The sequence below is a fragment of the Lampetra fluviatilis genome, chromosome 33 (genome assembly GCF_964198595.1).
Source record: "Lampetra fluviatilis chromosome 33, kcLamFluv1.1, whole genome shotgun sequence".
Taxonomy (NCBI): Eukaryota; Metazoa; Chordata; class Hyperoartia; order Petromyzontiformes; family Petromyzontidae; genus Lampetra; species Lampetra fluviatilis.
The window spans coordinates 4,589,800-4,615,348 of record NC_136307.1 but is presented as its reverse complement, the minus strand read 5'-3'; the positions used below and the strand labels follow the sequence as shown (position 1 = coordinate 4,615,348).

General features: G+C 52.1%; 2 protein-coding genes across 2 annotated transcripts; one reads left to right on the top strand and one right to left on the bottom strand.

Annotated features, from left to right (window-relative positions):
• DNAAF10 (dynein axonemal assembly factor 10) lies at positions 1-11,203 on the top strand. Its single transcript, XM_078871850.1, has 9 exons — positions 1-300; positions 2,865-2,973; positions 4,892-4,992; positions 6,022-6,152; positions 6,998-7,099; positions 7,574-7,689; positions 8,569-8,703; positions 9,695-9,792; positions 9,964-11,203. Exons 1-9 carry the CDS (start codon positions 227-229, stop codon positions 10,169-10,171), a joined length of 1,074 nt encoding a protein of 357 aa, XP_078727976.1. The 5' UTR covers positions 1-226; the 3' UTR covers positions 10,172-11,203.
• A 403-nt stretch (positions 11,204-11,606) lies between these two features.
• On the bottom strand, positions 11,607-22,801 carry FH (fumarate hydratase). Its single transcript, XM_078871849.1, has 10 exons — positions 22,639-22,801; positions 20,711-20,842; positions 18,571-18,681; positions 17,854-18,030; positions 16,402-16,584; positions 15,583-15,748; positions 14,615-14,818; positions 13,996-14,123; positions 12,777-12,930; positions 11,607-12,444 (listed from the first exon to the last, which is right to left on the bottom strand). The coding sequence occupies exons 1-10, from the start codon at positions 22,771-22,773 to the stop codon at positions 12,302-12,304; spliced, it is 1,533 nt and encodes a 510-aa protein (XP_078727975.1). The 5' UTR covers positions 22,774-22,801; the 3' UTR covers positions 11,607-12,301.
• Positions 22,802-25,549: the final 2,748 nt, after the last annotated feature.

Sequence of the window (25,549 nt, the reverse complement as noted above, 5' to 3'; positions counted from 1 at the left end):
GATACCGACCCAGGCTCGCGTTTCGCGGCCGTGTTGGCGCTCTGGGGGTTGCTCTTCACTCGAGGTTGTTATTGTTTTAATTCTTCTTATTATTTACACCAAAAAAACTCGGTGAGCTTCGTCAACAACGTCGAACGTCGTCACCTCTCTCAATTTCTCTTCACGATAGCCGTTTGTTAAAGTAGGGTGGGTTGAGAGAGAGTGGGCGCTGAGGAAGAAGCAAGGCATGGCTACGTTGGACAAGCCTCAGATCATAGTTCACGTGCAGAAGAGTCTGAATTTCACGCTCTTCGACTGCAGGTGAGGGATGTGTGTGTGTGTGTGCGTGCAGTCTCACTCCACAGCTGGATGAGTTCGCTCCCTTCTCCCCCACCACCTCCTCAAGCCGACGTCCACGAAGCCGCGGGTCGTTGTGTTGACCATAACTTTGCAACCTCCGATCAGCACGGTTGGCTACGTACGGCGCGAAAGAAGTTCGACATTCATACTGTACATATTTGTTCGTGTTCAGTTGGTTGTTGTCACGCTCCCACCCCCGCCGCAACTCTCGATGAGCACGGTTGGCTACGTACGGTGCGAAAGAAGTTCGACACGCGGTACCGTAACGTGCATCAAACCCACAGGTTGCACCCGATTCAAGAGACGAATGGCTCACAGGGCTGTACCTAATAAAGCACATTTCTGTAACACATTGTCCTGCGGAGGGAGCTGGTAGGAACGTTGGGTTGCTCGGTCAATGGCCAGGGTCAACGGCGGCGTGGTGTATTCCGCAAATATGCCCGACTGTGAGGGCGGGCACAAGTCGGCGTGAGTAGGTTAAACGTTGAGTTTTATAAGGGCACCACGGGGTGACCAGCCCCTCCCCACCCAGCCCCACCCCTCCCACCCAGCCCCACCCTCCCCACCCCACCCAGCCCCACCCTCCCCACCCCACCCTCCCCTCTCCACCCAGCCCCACGCCTCCCACCCAGCCCCTCCCCACCCAGCCCCTCCCCTCTCCACCCAGCCCCTCCCCTCTCCACCCAGCCCAACCCCTCCCACCCAGCCCCACCCTCCCCTCTCCACCCAGCTCCATCCCTCCCACCCAGCCCCACCCCTCCCAGCCCCACCCCACCCAGCCCCTCCCCACCCAACCCCACCCCACCCAGCCCCACCCTCCCCACCCAGCCCCTCCCCAACCTCCCCTCTCCACCCAGCCCCACCCCTCCACCCAGCCCCACCCCTCCAATTTTTGGATGCACGACGGACGGACACAATAATCCCCTGTGGGCTGGTGTAATCTGGAGGTTCCTACCAGTATGAAACTGAGAACTGAGATACCAACTTGGCCGCTGACGTCCGTGCGGCCGTGGGCGGGAGTCTAACCGGCACATCGGGGGTTCGTAACGCAATGCTTTAAACCGCGATATGACAGATTGTGAATGTTGTGGATTTGCTCTCCCAACACACCGGCGTTGCTTGTACTGGTAACGAATTGGGCACGTTCTGTTTACGTGGCAAACCTTATTCATTGGCTGTGTCGGGTGGTGGCGGGTTCAACGACACATTCATATTTACGCGAATCTAACCCTCCCCCCCCCCCGAAAAAAACCCAGTACTATGCATACCAATTTGTAGGCGTTAGTCAATCCACTGATGTTTCAGAGCCCCTCATCTTTCCACGCCATGCAAATCGTTGGAAGGCGCAGTGGGGATGGGGGGGGGGGTGTTTTTCACCATACTTCACCACGCTCGCCAGTACGGATTGGTGAACGTGGGGGCATAATACACGTGGGAGCATATAAAGCATTGTCCCCTACATAACAACAATTGATACAGCTGCACTGCTGTCAGCCCCCCGCAACGTAGCGTAACTGCGTGGCAGCCTATGGCAGCTGTTTATGCACGATGGTGGTCGCCCATCCGAACATTGTCCAGGTCAGACCCTGCTTCGGGGTTGAACCTGTCGTAGGTTAATTCGTCAGTAATACGGACTTGTAATTGAGATCCGGAGCATATATTCTCGTGCAAAGAGATGACGTGTTTTGTTGATTTCGGTGATGCTGGTGGTAGTGGTGATGTCCGCGCTGGTGATTTCGGTATCGTTAATCGTGGTGATGCTAGTGATGATTCTGGTGGTGGTGGTGCACCTAGCCTGGCACAAGCACCGTGGTGAGGTCACCCCCCACTTAGTGGCGAATGGCGGCTGTTGATGATGCTTGTGATGGTAGTGGTCATGTCAGTATCGGTGATGGTGGTGACGCTGGTGGAGATGGTGATACTGGTGGTGGCGATTTAGGTGACGCTGCTGGTGACGCTGCTGGTGACGCTGATGGTTATCCTGGTGGTGATGCTGGTGGTGATGCTGATGGTTATGCTGGTGGTTATGCTGGCGGTGATGCCGGCAGTGATGCCGGCGGTGATGCTGGCGGTGATGCTGGCGGTTATGCTGGTGGTGACGCTGGCGGTGATGCTGATGGTTATGCTGGCGGTGATGCTGGCGGTGATGCTGGCGGTGATGCTGATGGTTATGCTGGTGGTTATCCTGGTGGTGATGCTGGCGGTGATGGTGATGGTTATGCTGGTGGTTATCCTGGTGGTGACGCTGGCGGTGATGGTGATGGTTATGCTGATGGTTATGATGGTGGTTATCCTGGTGGTGATGCTGATGGTTATGCTGATGGTTATGCTGGTGGTTATGCTGGTAGTGACGCTGGCGGTGATGCTGATGGTTATGCTGGTGGTTATGCTGGTGGTGACGCTGGCGGTGATGCTGATGGTTATGCTGATGGTTATGCTGGTGGTAATGCTGGTGGTGACGCTGGTGGTGATGCTGATGGTTATGCTGGTGGTTATCCTGGTGGTTATCCTGGTGGTGCGAGCAGATGGGTGCCGTGCAGTGCGCGCCTCGTGTGCCTGGGCAGCACGGCGAGGGGCACGGGCGCCCTGCAGGTGTACGAGGTGACGCAGGGGCAGCTCAACCTCGTCACGGAGGTGCCTGCCCACACCCGCACTCTGACCCTGACCCAAACCTGGACAAAGGACATGGGCTCCAACCTTAACACTAACCTGTGACATAAGACCCCAACTTCAACCCTAATCCTATTCCGAATACAAAATGAAGACTCCAAACCCTCATCCAGTTACAGAACACAGACTAGCCCTACACCTAACCTGAACACAAGACCTTAGTGTTAACCCTTTAATCAGTGCAAGACCACAGCTCTAAACCTGACCCTAACTCACACAAAAGACCCAGACTCTAACCATAACTTGTGATCTAAGGCCCCAAAGCTGATCATAATCCTAACCCAGACACAAGACTCCAACTTTATACCTAACACTGCCCACACACGGCACCCTCACTCTAACTCTGACCCTTGCCTGGAATCGACATCCAACATTTAAACCCAACCCCAAAATGAACACGTGCCAGACTTCAACTCTGACTGTATTCCTGACAAAAGACCAAGACACGAGGGGGTGGTACGGCAAGTACCACGCATGACCCCCTTTGTCTCCCCACTGATGATGGTTTACACGCTGCACCACGTACTCATTTTAAGGCCGAGTCGACCTAGAGGAAGAGCACAGAACCAGTTCAGATAATCGCCGCTAGTATTGCCCCCGAGTGGGAAGCGAACGCTGCTTGCCGGGTTCATAGCACCGTGCACTGACCACTGTGGCCGCTGCTGCATAGACAAACACACAGAACGTGCACCAAAAAACTATTTTCTCCACTTAAATTCACGCGTGCTCAGAGCCGTTGTTGGCAACGGTTGTGGTCTCCAGGCAAACTCGGCAGGGGGGTGTAGGTAATGGGGGCGGCTCCTCCCGCGTAATCGGCCGCGTTCATCTCCCGGGGCGACGTGAGGAAGTTGTCGCCGTTTGCCGAACTTTACCCCCGCGCACGTGAGCGAGCGTTAGGGCAGTGGCCGTGCCTCGCTTCAACTCCCGGTGTCATGGATGAGGGACGAACGCCGGCTCTGTTATCCGCGGCTCGACTAACCGCGATGCCTATTATCCGTGGAACCAATCGACGTGTAAAAACATCGCGTAATCTTCGTATGGATTGGCTTTTCACAGTTTCGCTCAACGCATTGATATATTGGTCAGAGGAACACAACTGGAAAACAGCGGAATGTGTGTACCGAAGAAATAGCTATCCCATGTATTTTCGGGTTGTACCGCATGCTGTCGGTATGACGTCCTGACCAGGACGTCATGCCGAACAACATGCAGTGCAACCATAAAAAACCCATCGGTGGGCCATACAGCTCGCCGATGGGTTTTTCCAGGGGAATTTGTTGCGGAGGTTAGAGGTTTTGAATCCGGCAGGCCGCCTTGGTTATTCCTGCGGGAATAATAACTGTAAGATACACGCCGTCGTTTTCGTTGAGTTTCCCCTGACAGCGTTCGAAACGAGTCGGCCCACTGTGTGCCGGCGTCGTGGTGCAAAATTTCCAAATTCCAAAAACCCACTCGCAGATTTCAGAATTCGAATTATAACACAGCAACGACGTCCCCTACCTTGAAACTACTGCACACTCCTGTGCCTGTGAAAACAAACATGGCGATAGCTTCGTGCTACGAGACTGGCGCGAATGGCACGTGTACAAAACTATCGTTAATTATCACGCAGTTACTGAAACAAATGACGAGATGTAGACTGATGCCGCCGAAGGAGGGAACGTGCCTGAGAGAGCACATCGACTGTCGAGATGGAGCGATAAAATCAACCTCGCCTGCACAGTCGCTCACATGGCCATTATGAGACCTGCCGCCCCGCGCAAAACATTTCAAACCGCTTAGTCTCCGGCAATTTAAAGGGTGCCCATCCGGACGTGTCCTTCGGGGTCGTGCCGGCGGGGATGTTCAGTTCCCGGAGAAGCTCCCCGTTGCGTTTCCGCAGACGGAGAAGGCAAAGCCGTTGAAGTGCGCGACGTTCGGGGCCGCGAGCCTTCAGCAGAGGCATCTGGCCACGGGCGATTTCGACGGCAACATGAGCATATGGTGAGAGACTTGGGTGCGCGAGAGGTTGATGTGCCGTTGGCGCACATGCCCGGCTCTCAGGTTCCCCATTGGGCCATCGAGACAGGGGAGACGTTTTCGTACAGAGTTCTTGCAAGAAAGCACCCCGCGTTGGAAAACGACGTCTGGAAATGACACATTGCGCGATTCGTCATTCGGCAGTGTCATTTTGGCAACCCAGGTCGCTCTTGCAAATTACACTAATCCTGGTCTCTTTGAGTTCTCTCCCGGTTAAACAAAATACGTTTGATATTTTGTCAAATTAAGTGGCAAACCAAATTTAAATGTCATGAATGTCCGTGCATTCGTTGATGACTGGGCCGAGACCATGGACTTGCTACATGAGAGAATCCGGTTTGATTACATACGACTGAAACTTGGATGCGATCCCTGGATCTCTACGGTGCTGGATCAGTGCTTTGACGTCTGAACCACCCGGCCACCCAGCCACCTTATTTTCCCATTCTGCTTTATTGAAGCTATCTGGTTACCAGGCACCTCCGATTAGCACGGTTGGCTACATATGGTGCGAAAGAAGTTTAACATACATACAAACCCATTTTGAGAACCAGGTATAAACATCTTCTTGGTTCTTTCGGTAAAGTCACGTAGAAGGGAAATAATAAAATAAATAAAAATAAAACAAAATAATTCTCACAACGTTTCGGCCACAACGCAAGCAGCCGTCCTCAGGTGAAGAACAGACCTGAAGAACAGACCTGTTCTTCACCTGAGGGACGGCTGCTTGCGTTGTGGCCGAAACGTCGTGAGAATTATTTTATAATGTTTTATTTTTATTATTTTATTATTTCCCTTCTATGTGACTTTACCGAAAGAACCAAGAAGATGAATCCCTGCAGTCACGAAAGCTTTAAATCAGGTATAAACACTTTCGGGTAAAACCTGGATTAGATCCTCGGAGATCTTAGTGGTGCCAGCTTTTAAGTGTTTCTGACACAACCATCATTAACCTCCAGAGCCACACACAACCGCCTTTTTCCCATCTCCCAGGAACCTGGAGGCGACGTCGCTGCCTGTGTACACGGTGAAGGGACACACGGAGATCATTAACTGCATCGACGGGGTGGGAGGGCTCGGTGTTGGCGAAGGGGCGCCTGAAATCGTCACAGGCAGCAGAGATGGCAAGTTCTTGCGCAACCCACCCCCGCCGCCGGTCGCCAGCAACTCGCTGCGTAGATGAGGGCCTCCCCCGCCCCGCCCCGCACGGGTCTTGGGTGCTGTTTGAGGTTCCGTATGCAAAGAAGACGAAGACGTGGCGGTGAATTCGGCTCGCGCGCCGGGCGCAATATTACCTCGCGAGATTGTGGGAGATGGCGACGGCCTGGGGAGGCGTTCCTCCAGCAGTGGATAGATCATGGCTGGGGTTATGATGATGACGGCGATGATGACATTCCGAAGGCAACGTGAAATTATTAACCAATATTTCCCTGATGTTGGTGATTTCCTATGGCCAACAACGGGCAACTATCAGAGATTCAGTTCCAAAGTGATTTGGACATTCAACTGTTTTGCGAATTGGTGAATTGCTCATTCACCCACCCACTTTCCCACACACTAACTCACTCACCCACTTCAAATTTTGTTTTGGGGGGGGGGGGGGGGCAGTACGAAGCTGTACGCTCCACGGTTTGGTGTTTGTTGCCGCAGTCACACGCGGGAGAGAGTCTGCGATTCTCCACTTGTGCATCGGGTATCCGCATCTTCCGCGGTTTGCGTGGCTCCCGTTAAAAGCGCTGCCTCCTTATTGTTTCCATGGAAGCCGGATAGCCCGGTGTTGGCCTTGCTCGTGAGCTGTACGTTGTTGTTGTGGAAGCCTGGCAGTGTGATGGTGAGGTGGTGAGGTGGCGGTAGGGTCGCCCATCATGCGTTTTGTTGGGCACCGTTGCTTGAAAGCCCAACCGCGGGCCGGTCCACGCCGCTTCGCACTCGGCTACACGGATGGCGGTTGTTTTGTCTCGCGACGCAGGCACGGTGAAGGTGTGGGACCCGCGACAGAAGGACGTCCCTGTCGCGAACATGGAGCCCGTGGAGGGAGAGAACAAGAGAGATTGCTGGACGGTGGCGTTCGGTACGTGCTGCTCGCGCTCACCACATCGCAACACCGCGCGCCGGTAAAAACCGACCGCGCTGACATTCGACAGCAAAGCCATCGGAGGTTCCCCCCCCGCCGTGATGACTCCTAGGGCAGCAGTTAACGTGCACCGATTGAAAAACTTTTATCGTTGGGCACATTGGTAATGCCAATTTTTTGCATTCCAACTTTTGCTCGAAGATAGTGGGGTTAAAAGAAATTGGGTGGCTGGGTGGCTCAGAGATGAGAGCGGTGAGTTGGCACCTGCGATTAGCACACATACACAAAGGTGCTGCTTGATGGTGGATGGTGCTTGGATGCTCGGTACGTGCGCCACGCTTCTTGTCGCAGTGTCCGGAGACGCGATTGCTTCAACACACGTGTGGGGGGTGGGGGGCAGGGGTCAGCGAATGGAGGATAACCGAAATAAAAAGCAATCGACGCGCAGGCAAACTAACGCGGCGCTTGCAGGGCACGCGCACACCCAGGAGGAGCGCTGCGTGTGCGCCGGCTACGACAACGGAGACATCAAGCTCTTCGATCTGAGGACCATGTCTACTCGCTGGGAGACCAACATCAAGAACGGGGTGAGCGCCGTTCTTGTTGGAGCTTGCTGACCCGCCCCCTCCTACCGGACATCTGTGAAAAAGAGCTTCATAGCCCGTCGGATTCGCCCACGATAAAATAAAGATTCTGAATCTGATGACCTCCTCGCCCACTCCTCCCACGGAGGTTTCCCTGCCGCTTGGCGGGAGGAGGTGGGTAGGGGGGATGCTTTTAAAACGAAACTATTTTTATTTTACCAGGTAAGGCCCACCGATCTATATAGCTCTTTTTCAGAAGCGACCTGGCCACAAATGATAGCTCAGCGAAGTGGGCTTATTGCGTGGCGTGTAAATTTATAGGCGCCAAATACTCTAAAACGCATGTTTATAAATATGGAGGGGAAAACATTCAAACTCCAAATATACAGACGTCAGGGTCGGGATCGAATCCACGATCTCCTGTAAACCAGGCGAGGCAGTTAACATCTCGCCACCATGGCGAGATCTCACTCATGGTGGCCAGGGTTTGTGCCGCCCTTCGTCGGGACAATGTTAGTGATGTCATCCTGAAGCTTTCCGCGGTTTAGAAATAGCGGCGGCAACTCGAGAGCAAAGCCACCCGAAATTTGATGCCCCCCCCCCCACCTCGTCAGATCTTGGAAGCTAAGCGTGGGGGGCGGCCTGAAGAGCGCTGGGATGGGCGACCGCCATGCACCGTCGGGTTGTTGTGAGCTACTGCTGGGGGGGCGCTACGTGTTGGGCAACAGATCCACTGCTGGATGAGGGCCTCCCCACACTGCCTCTGGTGCCCATCACACAGCGCCAGGTTATCTGTGTTCTGCTCAGAGCGGAGTTTGACTGGCGTGCGTGTTGGATTGCCAAACGCGTGACGTGTGTGTGGTGTGTATCTGCGTTTGTTAGGTGTGCAGTGTGGAGTTTGACCGCAGGGACATCTCCATGAACAAGTTGGTGGCCACGACGCTGGAGGGAAAGTTCCACGTGTTTGACATGAGGACCCAGCACCCCAAGCGAGGCTTTGCGTCGCTCACAGAGAAGGTGGGATATGCAACCCGGTTTTTGAGACGCAAATGGGTTTGTACTTTATTTTTGTCCCCAACCATTGGGCTCAAATTCGATTGCGACCAGATCACCCGGATCTCGCCCGACCTCGGAAGTTCAAGTTAACGAGCCTGGATAACGCTTGAATGGGCAACCACCACGCATAACAGGTTGCTATAGGATGCAGGAATACTTGGTGGGTAGCAGAGGTGCCGTGCAGCAAAATCATTCGTTGTGCGGACCTGATCTGTTCCCATATTCTTTAACCAGCACTGATCGGTGGGGTGAAGTGTAGTCGTTCGTATAACCCCCACGACGCACACAGCGTTGGGACTGCCTCATCCAGCAGTGGATAGAAAAAATGGTTGTGCACAAGCCTACCCTAAGGTGCAAGAGTGTCTTTGGAATGTAACACAACGCAACCGTGCTTCACTTGGATAGGCCTCTCACTACGTGGGGCAGACCTTTTTAATTGGCCGGCATGACATTCAAACTGTATGATCTGCACCAAAGTTTAAGTGAACACGTTTTCAAAAAGCCAGCTAAAGACCAACTTTTAATGACAATGTTTCGTATGTAGCCATTGGTGACTTGCCTACCACTACTATCAGCTGTCTGCACTTGAGAACCAGTGGCTTTTAAGGCTTTTCACGACTGAATTTAACTTCGACGCTTTTCCCTTCACTCGGTGTGGTCTGCTCTGAAATCGAGTGATGACGAGGAATTTGGCATCAATCTACTACATGGCCAAAACCAAATAACATCTACGGATCATTGCGTTGGCTGCGCAAAGCTGTTTTTATAAGGGTTGTTAATCCTATTTAACGTACTGCCATTTCCTGGCCACTTCATAGCCCAGCGAGTTTGTGAGTTTCACAGCCTGCATCATATATGTTAACTGGAGGTGGCGTGCGTGTCTGCGGAGTGACCAGATCGAGTGGCCGCCCCCGGGAACGTTTAATTTGGCCGCGCATCCTCTGACCCTCAGGCCCACAAGTCGACCGTGTGGCTCGTGCGGCACCTACCGCAGAACAGGGACATCTTCATGACGACCGGCGGCTCGGGCAACCTCAACCTGTGGAAGTAGTAAGTCGGTCCATCCGACAAGTCCGCCTTGCGCTCGCCGGCCTGCTCATGTGGAGCAGGCCGGCAGTCCATTTGTCAGTTTATCTGCCCATCGGTTTCACTGTTTATCCGTCCCATCCGTCGCTTTGTTTATCCGTTCGCATGCCTGCTTCTGTCCACGTCCGTTCACAGCGAGTACCCGGCCCAGCGGAGCCGCAAGGACGATGACGGGCACGAGGCCGGCGTGACGGGCAGCGTGTCGCTGCTGCAGAACATGACGGTGGCGTCGCAGCCCGTGGCCGGCTTGGACTGGAGCCCTGACAAGCAGGGCCTGTGCGCGTGCACGGCCTTTGACCAGACACTGCGTGTGCTTATCGTCACCAAGCTCGGCCGCATGTGATGCTCCCCCCACAACCGTGTGTATATGCACCCACGTGTGTACACGCATGTAGAATGTGTGCGTACGTGTACATACGTGCCCGCGTATGTGCCCATTGTCACCAAGTTTAGCTGCATGGGATGTTATTCCTGCCCATGACCAACATCGGTGACGATCATCGTAACCGGTCCTGGGCCTTCCACCTAGGTCAAGTCAGCCTCAAATGAGTACCTGGTACGATGTGTAAACATCGCCACTGGGAAGACAAAGGCGGCCTATCGGGCGTGGTGCTGGCCATCCACCCCCACCGTGTGCCGTGCCGGCCTTGATAGGTGCTCGTTAAAAGCACTTGCCCCAACAGTTTGTTCGAAGGCCATATGGGGGATCTGTCTTTGTACACGCGTGTGCAACTTATCTTCGCTAAGTATGGGAGGTGGTGGAGGAAGCAGGGGAATTTTACCTCGATGCAAATTCGACAATCGAGTCGGGCGACCACTTTATCGTTTTCAGGCAGTGGCACACACACACCAGGCAGGCACACTTAGGGCGATCGTCATTGGCGGTTTTCACCAGCAATTTGTTTTCTTTTGTTTCATAGATAGATCGCCATGACTGTCGTTACAATACCCATTTGCTCCGAGTAAATGCGGATCGGGCCACAATTATTGCCCGCAACAATTTCCATCAAATTTGCCCGAGTGCATTGTGGCATTTGGTGCGGCCAGCGTATTGTCAACTCCAGGATCTCTTGATCAGCTGGAGATAAATTATTTATAGTCTTGAGACAAAGCTACTGTTGGGCCACTGGTTACATTTATAGTTTTTGAGTGTTTTGTCATTTTTATTGTTTGAATAGCTTCGTCGTTATCATTTCGAGTGTCGTCATAGTTTTTTTGTGTCTTGTTTGAAAGGAGATCAACACCCAGAAAGAAAAGCGTCTTGCCAAGTTGGAGTTGAGATCGATAGTAAGAGGGGTAAATGGTTCACTCACAGCGCAGTTCGATGAATCGTCACCATGCAGGATTGCAGTTTCGTTTTAATATTTTTTTTTACATTGCGGTGGATGTAGTGGTCACTAGTGGCTGCCGACGTCAAACGAACCCAAGACATCCGAACTGACACGAATCGACAACCCATCAATTACAATGCGTGAGATTTCACCTACAGTATCCTGAGCCTCGGAATCAATATCGATGACGAATCCAGTGCGCTATTTGAGCAGTTTGACTCACTGCGATGTCTTGTATCGCCAACGGTTATGGATATAGTTTAACATTGCTGTACCTCCGATGAGCACGCTTTGGTTACGTACGGTGCGAAAGAAGTTCAACATACGTGCTTGGCCAACGCTTTTTGGCAACGCTCACCCACCCACCCGTTCAACTGCTCAGTGACATACACTCATACAAGACGTGGCTTTGTTTTCGATTGGTCTGTTCCGTAACGTAACTTGTGACGATCCGGTGGTGCGCTGATGTAAATAAACTTTTGTGGCTTCATCGGTGGGTTGTGGTTTCTCTTGAGAATTTTAAATGCGAGACTTGAAAGCGTAAAATCTGCGTAGATTTATTGATGGGGCCTTTAGGCTGTACAATGCAAAATAACCTGGTCATGCAAGGTGCTGCGATGTTTTCTAGAAATTTAAAGATGCAACTTGGGGGGATAAAAAGCTCTTATCTGGAACAGGTAGTAGACGTATAGCTTGTCCAGATTCACACCACCCATAAATTGTCGAGATTCGGGGTCAGGGTTCAATTCAAGAATATATTAATTTGTTTTTTGTTCATTCTGGCTGGTTTGTACAGCTGTGTTCACTCCCGATAGCCTATACACACCATTAGAAAATAATTTGCATAAACGTTTGCACAATTAATAAACAATCGATGCCGACATACGCACGTGATGATGCGTGGTTTGCACGCTGTATTACTAACCCAGCGACCCGAGTCCGATTCCCAGCCATGGGCTAACGAGTAGCGATGGAAATATAAAGCTGTCCTCGGCCGACCTGCAGTGATCAATCAGGTATTTGTCGAGCAACCCCCATGACGAACATGCCATGAGGGGACCTTCAGCAGCAGATTCGGGGGGGGAGGGGGGGTGCATCGCAGTGTGCGGTTAAGTATGGGTGGCAGGGGGTCAGGGGTCACATCACTTGGGGCCCAGCATGTCCTCTGGCCGCACCCATTGGTCAAACTCCTCGGCTGTGAGGAAGCCGAGCTTCAGCGCCGCCTCCTTGAGGTTGGTGCCTTCCTTGTGCGCCAGCTTGGCGATCTTGGCCGACTTGTCATAGCCTGGCAGTGGCGACAGGACGCACAGAAAGGTCGGCGGTTTTTAACAAATGTTAGCATGACCTTTTTTGAAAGTGGGGGGTGGGACAGGTGGCATACAAAAATTCGAGGGGGCACGACAGTCAAAATGCACACGGGGACACTTGACGATTAAGTGTTCCGATTGTATTATTTTTCTGTCACTTCCTTTCAGCTGATAAAAATAAATCATCACAAGTGACCGAGCCTTGCTGGCCCTAACCAGCCATCTCTTATGGGTCACGACCACCACGCCCACCACACGGGCGTCACGGTGTGTTATCTCGCAAGATGATGGCGCGTGCGTGCGTACGCACCGATGTGCGGGTTGAGGGCGGTGACGAGCATGAGCGACTCGCTCATGAGCTTGTCGATGCGCTCGCGGTTCGCCTGCATGCCCGCCACGCAGTTCTCGGCGAAGGAGACGCACGCGTCGCCCAGCAGCCGCGTCGAGTTGAGCACGTTCTTCACCTGCCGGCGGGGGAGGCGGGCGGGCGGGCGGGCGGAGAGGGGAGGAGAAAGAGGGAGACGGAGAGAGGGGGCACGATCCGTCACGGTTACGATTCACACCCTCGATTCGCCCACCCTCGCCTTTAATGACACTGGTCAACACACTTTTTCTGGCATAACGTATTCCAACGGGTTTAAGGTAATTTCGGGGTGCTGATTCCAAATCTGGCATCAGTTTTTGTCTATCACATCAGGTTTTTGAGATATCAAATATTGCATCTTCAATAAAAACTGCAGAATAAAAATATTAAATAAATGTGGATATCTACATAAAATTATATTATAAACACTATCCTAAAAATACAGCACCATATTTTAACACTAAAGTAGTCACTGACTCGCAACAACTTGCAATCATAAGTGACAGAGTTATTTTCTGGTAAAATCAATGAAAATGGGGTATGATAGATCAAATCTGAGATCAGATTTGGAATCAGCACCCTAAAATTAGTCTAAAACAGCTGCAAAAGTCCAGGCCAGAAAAAAATGTTTTTTTTGTTGACCAGTGTGATTCACCACCTTCATGCATCTCCTCTTCATATCACTCCTCGATTCACGCCCGTTCAGTTCCTCCTAAATTTACTTCCTCCATTCAGCCCCCGCCATCCAGTTCCTCCATTGATCTCCACTTTCTCCCCCCCCCCCGCCCCGTTCAATCCCTCCATTCACTTTATTCAATCCCCCGCATTCATTCCCTCCATTCACTTCCCTCCATTCTTTTCCCTACTCTCCAGTGGCCGCATGGGTCACGTGACAAAAAACACGCACCTGCAAATCAACACGTGTTGCTTCTCGCATGCCCCGTGAGATGCGTGCGTAGTGAGCTTAAGAATCGACACGACTCAACGCATCACTGAATACCTCATTATAACGACGACGGCAACAACAACAAAAATGCGGAAATAATTAGAGTAACGGTTGCAGAGAAAATGATGGTAATGCCGATGATAATGGCGACGGCGATGATGGTGAGGGCGATGGTGAGGGCGATGATGACGGCGAGGAATGGAGTGAGCGGGCGCGTACAATCATGGGCTTGAAGACGTTGAGCTCAAAGTGGCCGTTGCTGCCGCCGATGGTGACGGCGACGTGGTTGCCCATCACCTGCGCGGCCACCATGGTGATGGCCTCGCACTGCGTGGGGTTCACTTTGCCTGCACCGCCACAGACACGGGGTCAGGCAGCGGCACAACGCCACGCACACGCGGGGTCACACAGCGGCAACGCAGCACACACGGGGTCACAGTGGCACAACGCTATGCAAATGGGGTCACATACAGCAATACGAACACGCTGGGTCACACACAGCGGCACAACGCCACGCACGCGCGGGGTCAGACACGTCAACACGCTGGGTTACGCACAGCAACACAATATCCACACGGAGATACACACAGCAACACAATTCTACACATGGGATTACACACGGCCCACACAACATGCACACGGGGTCACGCACAGCGGCAGCATGACACACACACAGGCGAGGTTACACAAAGCAACACGGTGCAACGCAGCACAGACGAGGGGGTTTCGCACAGCAACCCAACGCAAACCGCACACGGTGAGCGAGCGAGCGAGCAACGGTTGGGAGGGAACGGGCTCCGGAGAGAGCGAGCGAGCGAGCGATGGAGCGAGGCGTCACCAGGCATGATGCTGCTGCCGGGCTCGTTCTCGGGGAGGCTGAGCTCCCCCAGGCCGGAGCGCGGCCCTGAGCCCAGGAAGCGGATGTCGTTGGCGATCTTCATGAGGCTGCACGCGAGCACGTTGAGCTGCCCGCTCAGCTCCACGAGCGCGTCGTGCGCCGCCAGCGCCTCGAACTTGTTGGGCGCCGTCACGAAGGGCAGGCCTTCCTCCCCGGGAGTTCGGAAGGTTACGGCGGGACGGATAGGACACCGGGGGTCGGAGGTCAGGAGGAGTGATGGAGGGGGGGAGGGGGAGAAGGGATAGAATGGTTTGGTGTGGCGACACGATCGTCGTAACACCACCCCGCCACCATCATCATCATTTACGCCCACCGCCTACACCACCACCAGCGCCGCCACTACCGGCACCCACCGTCATTACCGTCACCACTACCACCACCATAATCATCACCACTGCTAAGATGACCACTACTTATCACAATCACCACGACCATCAGCAACTACCACCACTCATACAAAGGCAAAGATCCCCCATATAGCCTTTTAACAGGCTGTTGGGGCAAGTGCTGTTAGCGAACACCTATGAAGGCCGGCACGGCACACGTGGGTATGGGTGGCCAGCACCATGCCCGGCAACCTTTGTCTAGAAACAGACCACACCAGGTACTAATTTATTCAGGCTGAGTGGACCTAGGGATGGCCCAGGACCGGTTCAGAAAATCGTCACTGGTGTTGGTGGCCGTTAGCGGGAATCGAACTCGGGTCGCAGGATTCGTAGCGCAGCATGCTACCGACTACGCTACCACTCACCCCCTAATAACATCATCATCACAACCACGACCACCGTCATTGCCGCTACCACCATCACTACCGCCATCACTGCCAAAATCACGACCACCACTATCACCACCACCTCAATCACTGTCAGCACCACATCTGCCACCACCATCACCACCACCGGGCGTACCGGTCTGCTTTGCCACCTGTGCCGCCACCTTCTCTGCGAATCCGATGCGCGTGTTGAGTCCGGTGCCCACGGCGGTCCCGCCGGCCGCCAGCTCAAGCACACGCGGCAGCGCCGAGCGCATGCGCTCCATCCCGTAGTGCAGCTGCTGCACGTAGCCACTGAACTCCTGCACCGCCACCGGCATAAACACCACCGCCGATACTTCCAGCGCGACCACCACAAAGATCCCCACCACCTTAAGAAACACTATCATCTTAAACACCTCCACCACAACATCATCAGCTCCACCATCAACACCACTACCACTGTCCGCAACAACCACCACAACAATCTCCATAACCACAATACACACTATAATCATAAACACCCAGACAACAACAAACAACTTTGCCATCAATACCACCTTCCCTACCAGCACAACCATCATCAATGCCAGCATCAACACCACCACCATTACCACCACCACCATCAATACCAACACCACCACCATCAATACCACCGCCACCACCATCAATACCAACACCACCATCATCAATCCCACCAGTGGCACCATCATCAATACCGGCACCACCACCACAACCAACATCACCACCAGCACCGCGTCCATCCATGTGGTGCTGGGGTGACAGAATTGCGCGAATCACAACAGCGACTCCGCCGTGCCACAAACCCCGCGCCACCTGGGCTCAAGCGACATCTGAACCGGTCACGAGTTTTGCATAACCCACGTGCATCCTTCAAACGGCCGAGTGTCAAACGGGTTGGGGAGCGCGGGCATCGCGAGCATCGTGAGCATCGCGAGCGGGTGCGAGCCGTCACCTGTCCGAGCGTGAGCGGCACGGCGTCCTGCGTGTGCGTGCGCCCGATCTTGACGATGTCGTGGAACTCGCGCGCCTTGGCGTCGAGCGCGTCGTGCAGCGTCTGCAGGCCGGGCAGCAGCACGCCGCTCACTTCGCGCACGACCGCGATGTGCATCGCCGTCGGGAACGTGTCGTTGGAGCTCTGCGTGGCCGGGGCGGCGGGGTAGTAGGGAGGGGTGGACAGCAGAAGGTGGGAAGAGACCACTTGGTCATCGTTAACGCTGCCCAATTTATTCATTTAGCCATCCAGCAGAGCCATGCTAATTCGTGGCACTTGTTTTCACGAGGGTGCTGCATTGACTGTGTTTGTTTTATACACGTGGGAGGAAACCAGAAGGCCCGGAGAAAACCCACACGCACGAGGGGGCAACACTCTATCCCCGTACAGATGGAAGCAGATGGCAAATAATCCACTTATTGTTCCTCCTTCTCGAGGCGAGCCAGGCTATGGCACTTCCTCGATGCCCACGGGAAGGGAGTTTCACAACATCTTTGCAGCAATCCACCAACTCTCGCTGCCTCCACAGTGCCGAATTACAGGCAGCCATGTACACAGAGCCACCACCGCTTAACGGTGGCGAGATGTTAACTACCTCACCGAGTATACAGGCGGTCGTGGCTTCCTGACGCCTGTATATTTGGAGTTTGATTATTCTACGCGTGATCGTGTGGATTTTTCTCCGGGTCCTCTGGTTTTCCCCTCCCTATTTAGAATCAATGTGCGTTCAGATTATTTGCCTGCTATAAAATTCCACGCGATAAGCCACTTCGTTGGGCTATCATTTGTGATGGCCAGGTCGTCTGAAAAAGATCCGTATTGCTCAGTTGGGCCTTACCTGGTAAAACAAATAAAAAGTTGTAATAAATGTTATATCTTCTTGGTTCTTTCGGTAAATTCACGTAGAAGGGAAATAATAAAATAATAAAAATATAACATAATAAAATACAATTCTCACGACGTTTCGGCCACAACGAAAGCAGCCGTCCTCAGGTGAAGAACAGGTCTGTCGGAAAGACAGACCTGTTCATTCAGACGCTGTCTTCCCGACAGACCTGATCTTCACCTGAGGACGGCTGCTTGCGTTGTGGCCAAAACGTTGTGAGAATTGTATTTTATTATGTTTTATTTTAATTATTTTATTATTTCCCTTCTATGTGACTTTACCGAAAGAACCAAAAAGATGAATCCCTGCAGTCACGAAAGCTTTAAATCGAAAAATAAATTTAATAGTTTAGTTTGAAGAGTACCCCCTCCCCTCTGGTCACGCGCCAGAGAAACCGCCGCGGGAGAAGCGGCGAGGAGGCGGTAAAATAAAAAATAGTTGATAGTTTTTTTTTTTATCCAGAGGCGGATCTTGAAGACTCCACGGCGAGCGATGCGAGGGGGCGCGGGGAACGGCGATGGCCGCACCTGGCTCTTGTTGACGTGGTCGTTGGGGTGCACGGGCGTCTTGCTGCCGAGCTGCCCGCCCATGATCTCGATGGCGCGGTTGCTGATCACCTCGTTCACGTTCATGTTGGTCTGCGTGCCGGAGCCCGTCTGCCAGACCACCAGCGGGAAGTGGTCGTCCAGCTTGCCGCTCGTCACCTGTGACCCGGCGCAAGCGCAAGGGATGAAAGGTTCCCCCCCCGTGTAGCCTTTAACAGGCAAGTGCTGTTTAGAGAGCACCTATGAAGGCCGGAATGGCACACGAGGGGGTGGTGTGGCCAGAACCACACCCAGCTGCCTTTGTCTCCCTAGTGCTGATGTTTATACAGGTATTCCTTTAAGGTTGAGTCAACCTAGGGGAGGCCCAGGGGCCAGTTCAGATATTCGTCACTGATGTTGACCATAAGCGGAAATGGAACTCGGGTGACCGAGTTCGTATCGAGGCGCACTAACCACTGCACCACCACTCCACACACACATCCACAGCACAACACACACACACACAGGTGCACGCACAGGTGTACACGTAAACACACACAGACACGCATGTACAACAAGCAATCCAGGAGCATTGTTAGGTTGCTACTACCACTCGTAATACACTCAAAATTAATCGCGCTGTTGCACGATGTAAAAAAAAACGTCGCTTTAATTTCGTTTAGTTTTAGCGATTTTTGCTTCCAGGCACTCAAACAAGACCTCGTCAGCCGCCTGGATAATGGCGGCGGCGATCTTGGGGTCCAGGCCGTAGTCCTTGTTGACCTCGGCGGCCGCGCGCTTCAGGATTCCAAACGCATGGATCACGGGGATCTGCCACACGAGCACAACAACAATAATAACGACAACAACAAAGATAGCCACGTTAACAACAACGACAACAACAACAGCCATGTCAACAACGACGACGACAACAACAATAGCCATGTCAACGACGACAACAACAATAATAACGACAACAACAAAGATAGCCACGTTAACAACGACGACAACAACAACGATAGATAATGGCAAGGACAGCAATAGATACAATGATAACAAAAACAACAGTGACAATAAAGACCACAACGGTGATGACGATGTGGAGTGAAAAGTTATTGCAGCAAAAGCTAAACACGCCGTTTATTAACTTGAGCTTCAACAGCGTGTTTAGATTCTATTGGTGGGCGGCTGGCCAAGTATTCAGAGAATTGAGCTGGCACCACTAACAGCTTTGGTTCAGATACTACGGGTTTAAGTCAACAGTGATTAAACCAGCTTCTCAAATTTAGGAAGGTGTATGGTCTCAGTCCAGTCACCAATGACTGTACCAAAAAAAAACCCCCCATCAGATTACATTTGGTGTTATTGTTCATTTTTTATAAATTCCAGTCTTGAGAATTCAACGTTTCAGGTTTGATTGAGATGTGATGGAAATCTCTGGAGGGCAATAAACGGTGTAACCCCTCATGGGGATAAGGATGACCTTGGAATTAGGTTCCTGATGTCAACTTCCCGTGCCATTATCCGACACAGACTGATGCACTGCTTCGCTGAGACACACCACAATGAAACTGTATCAGTCTCATGAAAAAGCACAATTTCAATCGGTACAGCCAAAACAAAACATGTTTTAAATTAAATAATAAAATTATCTGAGACCGCTCGATATTATATCCATACAGGGCAGCATATACCCGACGTTAAAAAGAAATGCCCTTTTGGGAAAATATACATCATGTTGAATTTGTGGCACTTGACAACTGAACCTTATGGCGGAACCCCGGGGGGTCCCATAAGCCCCCGGCTCTCGCATAAATTGGGTTGCGACGTCATTTTATGTCTGTTGAAGGTGAACGATACAGCAATCTATTCCTCTCGACGAGCTCTACACGATGCGCTAATCAAAGTGAAAAAGTTTTGTTTATGACCGACATTCGTCCTCGCTGCTGCGCTTGGACGACACGACAACAGAATGATCCGCGCCAGGCGGGTCGCGGCGTTTATGTGCGCGGTGGGACGGAGTCGCCAAAAATAAATACATCAATTACGATTTTTACTTCCGTTTATTCGGGACCCCGGGGTTCCGCCATAAGGTTCAACTCTACAATTTGTCTTAGTTTAAGACCAATGGATAACTTGTGATGGAATTTGAGCCACATAACAGACCACAAGGTCATCGTATCACAATCCCATGGGCTCAGGGTTAGCCAAACACTGATGAAATTGGCCAAAAAAGAAAGTTGAGACTCAGTGAAACTTTTCTGGATTAAGAACATGCTTATTATTATACTGGTAGGAACCTCCTGGTTACACCAGCCCACAGGGGATTATTGTGTCCGTCCGTCGTGCAGGGAGGGGCTGGGTGGGGAGGGCGGGGCTGGGTGGGGAGGGTGGGGAGGGGCTGGGTGGGGAGGGTGGGAGGGGTGGGGCTGGGTGGGGAGGGGCTGGTCACCCCGTGGTGCCCTTATAAAACTCAACGTTTAACCTACTCACGCCGGCTTGTGCCCGCCTTCACAGTCGGGCATATTTGCGGAATACACCACGCCGCCGTTGACCCTGGCCATTGACCGAGCAACCCAACGTTCCTACCAGCTCCCTCTGCAGGAATGTGTTACTGGCTAACGGCCTCACCAGCCCGTGGCCTCACATGTTCACCAGACCCAGGGCTCAGGAATTCACTGTCCCATGAACTCACCCATTCACCACTTCACGGTCTCATCAGCGCAACGACCTCTTTAAGCTCACCAATTCACCGGCCCCCTAAAAACTCCCCGATACACCGGGGGACCTATGACACCACCCAGTTCGCACCGGGGCTGATGGCCACACCGGCTGCCGGCCGGTCGGCTCGGCGACTCACCGGCATGCGCTCGCTGGGGCCACCAATCTTGAAGTTCATGACGGAGCGCACGGTCTGGGCCCCGTAGTAGCGGTCGCTGGGGACCTGCAGCTCGCCGAACGTGTCCGACTCGATGCGGTGACCGGAGGTCGCCTGGCCGTGGGGGAGGGGGATGGGACGGAGGGGGTGTGGGGACATCAGCCAAGTATCGGTTGTCGTGAGCCGTCAACATCACCAGCTGGTGTGATGCAAGTTGCACTTCGATTTTCAAAGAAAAATCTAGTTTGAACACTCGTTCGTTTAGAACTGCTTTTTTGTGTTTCGTTAGTTGTTCTTTGCCCCGCACGATTGGCTACGTACGGCGCGAAAGAAGTTCAACATATTCTTGGTTCTTTCGGTAAAGTCACGTAAAAGGGAAATAATAAATAATATTAATATAAAACAATAAAAAATTCTCACGTTTCGACTGCAACACAAGCAATCATCATCAGGTGTGAAATCCACAGAAATCCACAGGTCACAGAAATGTTCTTTCTGTGGATTTCACACCTGATGATGATTGTGTTGCAGTCGAAACGTCGTGAGAATTTTTTTTATTGTTCTATATTAATATTATTTTATTATTTCCCTTCTACGTGACTTTACCGAAAGAACCAAGAATATGAATCCCTGCAGTCACAAAAGCTTCAAATCAAAGTTCAACATACATACATACAAACGTACATACTTGTGCCAAAGAGAGGGAAAAGCTGGCGACAGGCAAAAGGCAGGCCAAGAAACACCGAAAGAGAATCAAATTGAGATGTTAGGGACACTGTGAATGGTTCTGGACAACTCATTCAAATGAGTGCCACCACTTTACATGGCAAACGGTAACAGTTTTATTGTGCTGAAAGTGTGGGGGGGGGGAGGCAAGCTGTTCGGTATGAAAAGGTGATGAAAATGCCCAACATAGAACTAATATCTTCTTGGTTATTTTGGTAAAGTCACGTAGAAGGTAAGTAATAAAATAATAAAAATAAAACATAATAGCTAAAACAAAAAGCTTTAAATCAATATTCTTTGGTTCTTTCGGTAAAATCACGTAGGTATAACACGGTCTGCAGACTGCCTCGGCAGCAGCAGGCCACGCTTTCCCACCTGATGATGGACGCTTGTGTTGCGCCCGAAACGTCGTGATTTATTTTATTTTATACCCACGTGACTTTACCCAAATAACCAAAGAGTATAATACGTAATCATCATCATCATCACTGGAGCATCATCATGAGAGCGTATCAATGTGCCATTGATATGCTGCCCCACCACGGGGCTGCCCCCCGTACGTGGCCGGCCGTGATAATCGGAGGTGGTCTCCTTTGATCCGTGGTCTCGCCATCATACCAAGGTGCTCCCCCCCCTCAGCTCCCCCCGAGCTCCCCTCCCCTCAGCCCCCCTCCCCTCAGCCCCCCTCCAGCTCAGCCCCCCCCCCCCGAGTTCCCCCCCAGCACCCCCCTCAGCTCCCCCCCAGCACCCCCCTCAGCTACCCCCTTCAGCTCCCCCCCCCTCAGCTCCCCCCCCCTCAGCTCCCCCCCCCAAACTCCCCCTCAGCCCCCCCCCCCTCAGCTCCCCCCCCTCAGCTCCCCCCCAGCACCCCCCTCAGCTCCCCCCTTCAGCTCCACCCCCTCAGCTCCCCCCCCAGCACCCCCCTCAGCTCCCCTCCCAAGCTCCCCCCTTCAGCTCCACCCCCTCAGCTCCCCTCCCAAACTCCCCCTCAGCCTCCCCCCCAGCTCCCCTCCCCCAGCCCCCTCCCCCCAGCTCCCCCCGATGTCTCCGCGACCTCTCCGCGCGGAGTCTCTAAATATAACGACCCGCAGGGAGGAGGAGGGGGGGGTGAGTGGCCTCCGTCCCGTGGCTCTGTCGCTTCCTCTACCGCCGCACCTCCAACCGCTCTCCAACCCCCCGCTCACCATTCTCCGCACGGCGCCGAGCCCCGGCAAGGAGGAGGAGGTGGTGGTGATGGTGGAGGAGGTGGAGGAGGAGGCGAGCGGCGAGAGGCCGCGACCCGTCCTCAGCGAGGTCCTGAGCAGCAGCATCAGCAGCATGGCCAAGCGGGGGACGACGCCGACTGGGGGGGGGGGGGTGGGGCCTGGGCGGCGTGACGTCATGTCACCCCGCAACACGCCGGCGGCCATCTTACTACGGGGTTCACTTTAAAAAAAGACCACGCCCCCTCACCCCCCCCCCCCCCCGATAGATAAATAAATACATAAATAAGCAGCCCTGTCCAACAACCCATTATCGATGCCCCCTACCTGAAAACGCAATTTCACTGTTCAAGAATACGGGGTTAACCATATGGGTTGACACGGAATGCAATATCCATGTATCACTATGGTTGTCTATGTATGTCTATGTATCTCCATGGGTCTATATGTATCTGTGGGTCTCTATGTATCTGGGGGCCGTCCATAAATGACGTCACGCACCTAGGGGGGGGGGGGGGGTCAGACATTTGTGACGATGTGCGACGAGGGGGGGGGGGGTTTGAGAAATGTGACGTCACATCAAAATGCGCAACTTTAAATATAGACAACACGTTCTATTTAATTAAATGTACTCTTTAATAAAAGTTTCCTCCTTCAACATCAGAGTGCAGCGCCACATTAAATACGCACTACAATGACAATAGTTTAAAGCGATTTGAAGCATGTTTTATTTTTGGGGGGGGGGGGCAGAGCTTCGTGACGTCATATTTGAGGGGGGGGGGGGGGTTTGACTTTTTGTGACGCCGTGTGACGAGGGGGGGGGTCAAAAATCGTCCAAAATCGCGTGACGTCATTTATGGACGGCCCCAAAGGAGAAACACAAATAGATAAAAAATTTACGTGACGAAAAAAAACTTGTTTACGTATTAATCGGTGTCAATCATGCTACTTACTGTCGGTGATCTTGCATGCTGATGCTGTATTAATTGTTAATTTTTGCCCGTATTGAAACGGCTGTACTCCGCGTGGACCTGAGGACTAAAATTTCCCCGTACAAGAAACACGGGCTGAACCGTATGTGGCTTAGACACGGTACGATTTACACATTCGGTGGTAACAGCGATGGCAGTAGTGGCCGGTGCGTTGTTATCGTAGCACGGCCCACCGAGCCGGCTGATAAAGCGCTGTGGAACGCTTCATACAAACTTCAAATCTATACCGACTCGCATTTTGCATGCGTTCAACTCCCCCCCCCCCCCATGATTTAATTCCCCTTAGTAATATGGCCGCGCATCCTGTGACGTCGCGATCACGTGAGAGTTTCAACCAATCCACCCGCTACAAGTTCCCCCCCCTCTCCCCCCATAACACCCGTCTATGCGCATGCGCACGACTGACAGCTGTCAAACGCCCTTGACGGTGGGGTCGTTGCAGGCACGCACCGCGACCAATCAGATCTCGCGTCGCTGCGAGGTTGCCCCAACCAATCGGAAGCGTCGTTTGCTCTTTCGCCATTGGTGATCGCCACACGTGGCCATTTTGTTAGGGCGGCACGTGGCAGCCACATCGTCAAGTAACTGTCAAATGTACGGTCGATCATCGATTATAATCAAAATAACAAACAATATAACACATGATACGAGTGCAGAGTACAAGAAAGTTAAACAAATAACCCAAACACATACAAATAAAATGAAACCTTCTCCATCCGACTTGACAAAGCCCACTGGAGGTATTATTTTTCAAAAGCGACCTGTCCACAGTACAAAAACATGATAGTAGATTATCTGGCGGCTTCGGGGGGAAGGCATAACCTGTCAATCCATACGGTTTACCCGTATTCTTCTACAGGGAAATTGAGTTGGCAGGTCCATACGGCCTAAAGCCGTTTCAATACGGGTGAGAAAAATAAACAATTGTTTTTTCTATTTGTGTTTCTCCCTTGTGATGGGACTTTGTAGGATGAACGTTAAGATTTATAAGGGCATGGGTGATCAATAAGGTCTAAATTGGTCTGTAATAAGGTAGGGCACTGATAAGGGGTTTACAGATATGGGCAGCGGGAGCTGGCTTTTCCAAAACTCCGGATAATCGCATCATTATTTAAAATAGCTTATTTTGCACGTGTTTTTAGGTGTTGTGTTTCTGTTTTTTTGTATTTTAAATGTGTTTACTAAATGAAATTGGAATAAATATCCCAATGTAAAAAGTTATTGTATTTACTGTACCGACCGTACTTACCGCTCCAATCTAGGACTGCAAGGGGATGATGTCCGTAACTACGATCTTGTTTCAACACAACCATTGGTTTGACGATGGCCGGACTGATGCGAACGCCGGATTACACGCACTTTTCGCCGGATATGTTTTTTGTGACTAGTTATTAACCACGAAAAATGTATATCGTGCAGTATTTTCATTGTTGTATGTAGTGTATAATGTACTGCAAATATACATTTGACCCTGATATCGAGCGTAGCTACTTTTTTCTTTTTGTCACGCACATGGTGCCTGCCAATCGCCGGGCTGGTACAGACTTTGAAGCAGTTTTTTTACCGGATCGGCCTGGGACCGCCGGATAATGTTGGAAGCCGAATAATTGCGCGCTGGATAATATAATTAATCGATGATCAACTTGTACTTTGTTTAGCCGAGTGATGAACTCAAGAGACCAGGATGAGACTCATTTGCAAGAGTGACCGCGGGGGGGTGGGGGGGGTCACCAAAATAACAAAAGCAAATCAAATAAAGTCGCAACAAAATGGAATAAATAGAAAGCAGTGCAGTCTACAGGACCCACTCAATTGCCACGCGCACCCCCTCCGTGAATTATATCGCGCGTGTCATGTTACACATATTAGCGTGTCAAGTGTAATTACTTTGTTTTTCATTG